We start from the raw sequence: 5774 nt of genomic DNA on the forward strand, positions 1-5774 counted from the left end.
GAGCCCAGACTAAGTGGACCTGGACCAGGACCTGAACCCAGTTTTGTGTCCTTTAGAAGTAAGGAGTCCATGGGCAAACCCATTGACTTCAAAGGACAACAATCTACTGACCCACAGTAAGTGAACATAAATAAGGTTGTTTGTTTTCTTCCTGATCGTCCAGGTTCTTCACACTCCACACTGATAAAGCATCAGTAAACATGACTCATCAGTTTTGATGGACTATATTTGTTATTTGAAGTGATGTTGATGTAAATCTCAGCAAACAGTGGAAGGTGAAAGAGAAAAGGCTTTGTAGGAATGGTCTCCAGTGTGTAGGTGAGTCTTAGACAGTGTGTGATCTTTAGATTTATGAAGGATTGAAGTCAAATAAAGCCTCAGTCCAACAGACTTGTTCTCCTGTTCAGTGGAAACATGCTGAGATGTTCCACACGTGAGCTGAGCTCCAAAGGCTGCTCCACACTCACTGCACTGTGGCTCTGCAGGACATCACCCACTGTTACTGATGTTCACATGATGTTAGCAGAGCTTCCTGTGCTTTCCTCCAGCTGCTCCTCAGCATGTCTGAGTGTCTGTGTCTTCTCCACAGCAGCTTGGAGGGTGTGGATGGTTCCTCTGGAGCTGAGCCTGACTCCATCTTTACGGTGTGTACGTCTACAAAGACACTAAACCTGTGTCAGCCTGTGATCAAACCACTGTACACACACACACACACACACACACACACACACACACACACACACACACACACACACACACACACACACACACACACACACACACACACACACACAGATGATTGGAGCAGACCTTCACTCATCACCTTTAATGTGTTTGTGTTCCAGCTGCTGGAGGACAACATCATCAGCTTTGTTAAAGCTGAACTCAAACACATGCAGAAGATTATGGATGAAGATGATCCAGAGTGCTCAGAGAGTCAGATGGAGGATGAAAATGAGGAGCAGAGGAGGAAGAGGGAGGCCTTTCTGAACATCACACTGTATTTCCTGAAGAAGATGAAGCAGGAGGAGCTGGCTGAGCGTCTGCAGAGCAGTAAGAGCATGTGAACATCTTCACTGTGAGGAACATCACATGAAGGACACAAAGCTGGCTTTACTTTTTGAAAACACAATTCAATCAGTCACATTTAATCTGAGGAACCATCCAGTCTGAGAACATCACACACTTTGATCTCCAATGTTCAAACCTGCTCTGATTTCTCCATTCTAACAATAAGTTTGTCTTCATTCAGGAACAAAGGCTCCTCGATACCAACGTGAGCTGAAGTCCAAGCTGAAGAAGAAGCTCCAGTGTGTGCATGAAGGTGTGGCGAAAGCAGGAAGTCCAACCTTCCTGAAGGAGATCTTCACAGAGCTCTACATCACAGAGGGAAGGGGTGGAGAGGTCAACCAGGAACATGAGGTCATGCAGATAGAAACATCATCTAGGAGATCAGACACAGCAGAAAGAGCCATCACACTAGAAGAGCTCTTTAAAGCTCCTCCTGGAAGACCTCGACCAATCAGGACAGTGATGACAAAGGGCGTGGCTGGCATTGGGAAAACACTCTTAACACACAAGTTCACTGTGGACTGGGCTGAAGACAAAGCCCAGCAGGAGGTCCACTACACATTCCCACTGACCTTCAGAGAGCTGAACGTGCTGAGGGGGAGGAGCTTCAGCTTGGTGGGACTTGTTGATCACTTCTTCTCTGGAAGCAAAGAAGCAGGAATCTGCAGCTTCCAGAACTTCCTGGTTTTGTTCATCTTGGATGGTCTGGATGAGTGTCGGCTCCCTCTGGACTTCCTCAGCACTCAGACTCTGACTGATGTCTCAGAGTCCACCTCAGTGGAGGTTCTGCTGATAAACCTCATCAGAGGAGAACTGCTTCCATCAGCCCGCCTCTGGATAACCACACGGCCTGCAGCAGCCAATCAGATCCCTCCTGAGTTTGTGGACATGGTGACAGAAGTCAGAGGGTTCACTGACCTTCAGAAGGAGGAGTACTTCAGGAAGAGGTCCACAGATGAGGAGCAGGTCAGCAGGATCATGTCCCACATCAGGACTTGTCGTAGCCTCCACATCATGTGCCACATCCCGCTCTTCTGCTGGATCACTGCTACAGTTCTGGAGGACATGTTGAAAAGCAGAGAGGAGGGAGAGCTGCCCAGGACTCTGACTCAGATCTACAGCCACTATGTGGTCCTTCAGAACAGAGTCAAGATAGTGAAGTTTGATGGAGGAGCTGCCACAGATCCACACTGGAGTCCACAGAGCAGGGAGATGATAGAGTCTCTGGGAAAACTGGCTTTTGAGCAGCTGCAGAAAGGAAAGCTGATCTTCTATGAGAGTGACCTGACAGAGAGTGGCATGGACCTCAGAGCAGCCTCAGTGTGCTCAGGAGTGTTTACACAGGTCTTCATAGAGGAGAGCAGCCTGTACCAGGACAAGGTGTTCACTTTCATCCACCTGAGCCTTCAGGAGTTTCTGGCTGCTCTTCATGTCCATCAGACCTTCATCAGCTCTCAAGTCAACCTGCTGGATCATCAACCACAGAAGAAGAAGAGCTTCAAGATGTCTACATTTAAAAAGCCAACTCTGAAACATCTCCATCAGAGTGCTATAGAAGAGGCCTTACGGAGTCCAAACGGACACTTGGATTTGTTCCTCCGCTTCTTGCTGGGTCTTTCAAGGCCGACCAATCAGAGGCTCCTACAAGGCCTGCTGACACAAACAGGAAGTGACTCACAGACCAATCAGAGAACAGTTGAATACATCAAGAAGAAGCTGAGTGAGAGTTTGTCCACAGAGAGAAGCATCAACCTGTTCCACTGTCTGAATGAAGTGAATGATCGCTCTCTGCTGGAGCAGATCCAACAGTCCATGAGATCAGGAAGTCTCTCCACAGAGAAACTGTCTCCTGCTCAGTGGTCAGCTCTGGTCTTCATCTTACTGTCATCACAAGAACATCTGGATGTCTTTGACCTGAAGAGATTCTCTCCTTCAGAGGAAGCTTTTCTGAAGCTGCTCCCAGTGATCAAAGCCTCCAAGAAAGCTGAGTATGTGACTTTTGAAGACCATGTCTTTAATTATCTCACAGACAAACATCTGTAAGGTTTCTCTGATTCTTCATCAGGTTGGGTTTCTGTGGTCTCTCAGAGAGAAGCTGTGCAGCTCTGTCCTCAGTCCTCAGCTCTCAGTCCTCCAGTGTGAAACATCTGGACCTGAGTAACAATGATCTGCAGGATTCAGGAGTGAAGCTGCTGTGTGAAGGACTGAAGAGCCCTCACTGTAAACTGGACTCTCTCAGGTCAGTGGGATCACAAGTTCTATCAACATTGTCCTGTTCTCGTCTCCTCACTTGTTTCCTGAGTTGTGGATGTTTTTCTGAATCCAGTCTGTCAGGTTGTGTCATCACAGAGGTGGGCGGGGCTTCTCTGGCAGCAGCTTTGAGCTCCAACTCCTCCAGTGTGAGAGAGCTGGACCTGAGCTACAACCATCCAGGAGACTCAGCAGTGAAGCTGCTCTCTCAGAAACTGAACACTCTGAGGTGAGACACATCACAGCAGCTCATCACATGTTCACATCAATCCCCATCACATGTGTGACAGAGAGCTGTATCAGAGGAATGTGATGAAGGTGTGAGAGGTGGGACACTAAAGGAGGAGGACTGGGACAGGTTAGAGGGATGAAGGACAGAGATAAGAAGGTAGTGAGGAGTGAGGAGAGGCTGATGGAGAACTATGAGGAGCTGATGAAGGAATGAGAGAGAAGATCAGAGGAGGTGGAACCAATCAGTGAGGATTGTGTTTAGACAGAAATATAAATATATCTTAAGGTAAATGGACTTGATTTTATATAGAGCTTTATCACCGCACTGAAGTAGTCTCAAAGCGCTTTACATATCAGCTCATTCACCCAATCACTCTCACATTCACACACCAGTGGGACAGGACTGCCATGCAAGGCGCTAGTCGACCACTGGGAGCAACTTAGGGTTCAGTGTCTTGCCCAAGGACACTTAGACACATAGTCAGGTCCTGGAATCGAACCCCCAGCCTCTCGATCAGAAGACGACCCACTACCACCTGAGCCACGGTCGCCCTTATGAAGTTATGTTTTAATTATTACTCTGAAACAAGTTATCAAGTCAAAAAATTAGAGATGAACTGAAATGTAAATGACTGGTCCAAAACAAAAATAAACATTTCCAGCTCTGAATGTTACTAACCACTAAAATTAAAACATTGTAATTGTATAAAATATTACCAAAGTTTCAAATAATCAATCAATTAAAGGTTGGTTAGGGGAAATTAAGATCTTATTTGCTCTGAAAAAGGAACAAAGAAAATCCATCATGTGTAGCAGCTGTAAACCTGTAAAAACTTTGACCGATGAAAAAGGAAATTTTTTCTTATTTATAAACCAATCACGTCTCTCTTTCTTCCTGCTCGTTCTCCACCCCTCACGTGCACGAGCCCACACTCATAGCGCGTCATTGGTGACAGACTTAAAACAGAGTTTTTAGTCACGTTTTTTAACATACAGTATATAATGATAAAGTTTACTGTTTACTTACTGCTGAATGAGACAATGTAGTTTCTACACAATACAAACAATGAGCTTAGATCCACTTCTGCAGCAGCTGTGCTAATGCATGTGAGTGAGACAGAGCACGGGGGGGGGGGGATGCTACATTCAAAATCATGCTAGCTTTAGAAAATCACCTACCCTGCCTTTAAAATATGAAAATATTTATTTAGCACTGACATTCCAACAATGCAAAATATAAAATAAAATAATAAAATGTTTAACTTGACCTACTCATACAATTATTAAAACAAAAATATGTATGTTTTTAAAACATTTTAAATTTATTTCAAACTGTAGATTTATGTTACAAATATCATTGTTTAACAATTGTTAGAGTTTTTGAGCTACCTCTGGTGTTCAGTACCTGAGATTTCATACAGAGAGACAGAGGTTTTGCTGAATCAATCAATCAATCAATCAATTTATTAGAGATGAACAGAAAATGAATCAACAAGTCACAACAAGTCAATAGAAGAACAGACACTCATCTAAAACACAGCTGTGGTCCTCAGGGTCTGCTCACTCCCTGGGCCCCAAACATAGATTTATCAATGTTTTTATACATTTAGAAATCAAATGATCAGCTCCTTGTAATTAGTTAAAGATGTCATTTACTGATGATTTAAAGCAATACAAGTTATGTTTAAGATTTATTTATTTATTCATTATTATTGATCATTTAGGGGTCTATGGTGTCTGTTTATTTGATTTATTTAGGTATATAGAACATGTGTTGTTTAACATGTATTAAGTTTAATTTTAGAATATAATTATAATTAACTGTTAATGATTTAGACTTTGTACATTTTGGGTCAAACTGACATTTTATTGTTAATCTGATTGTCTTGTTTATATCTGATTTGTCTCTTCGTTTACGTACATGGTTGTGTTGTTTTTAGATTTAGATTAAGTTGAAATCAGATGTTCTGAAACTGTTTGTCCTTGTTCTGAAAATGACAGCTAACAAGTTGATCTGAATATACTTTATGAATAGATTTATTGAGTATAAAGATATATAATTATAGTATTACACATAAAAAGAAAACATGAATAATAATCCATTCTAACATTCCCTCTCTTCACACTGTTTAAGAGTGTGACTATATAAAATTATGAACAAGACAAAATATTTATTTCAGACTATGTTTTATTATGTTATATTAACGTTATTTGGAAATTAT

At 42.7% G+C, this 5774-nt stretch overlaps 1 protein-coding gene across 1 annotated transcript; it reads left to right on the top strand.

Annotated features, from left to right (window-relative positions):
- Positions 1-300: 300 nt before the first annotated feature.
- Positions 301-3533, top strand: LOC114459112 (NLR family CARD domain-containing protein 3-like; the record flags this gene model as incomplete). Its single annotated transcript, XM_028441474.1, has 6 exons — positions 301-314; positions 590-644; positions 846-1053; positions 1253-3059; positions 3137-3310; positions 3398-3533. Coding segments are annotated over exons 1-6 (2394 nt in total), but the record flags the coding sequence as incomplete, so codon positions are not given.
- Between the last annotated feature and the right edge of the window lie 2241 nt (positions 3534-5774).

The sequence above is a fragment of the Gouania willdenowi genome, unplaced genomic scaffold (genome assembly GCF_900634775.1).
Source record: "Gouania willdenowi unplaced genomic scaffold, fGouWil2.1 scaffold_262_arrow_ctg1, whole genome shotgun sequence".
NCBI classification, from domain to species: Eukaryota; Metazoa; Chordata; class Actinopteri; order Blenniiformes; family Gobiesocidae; genus Gouania; species Gouania willdenowi.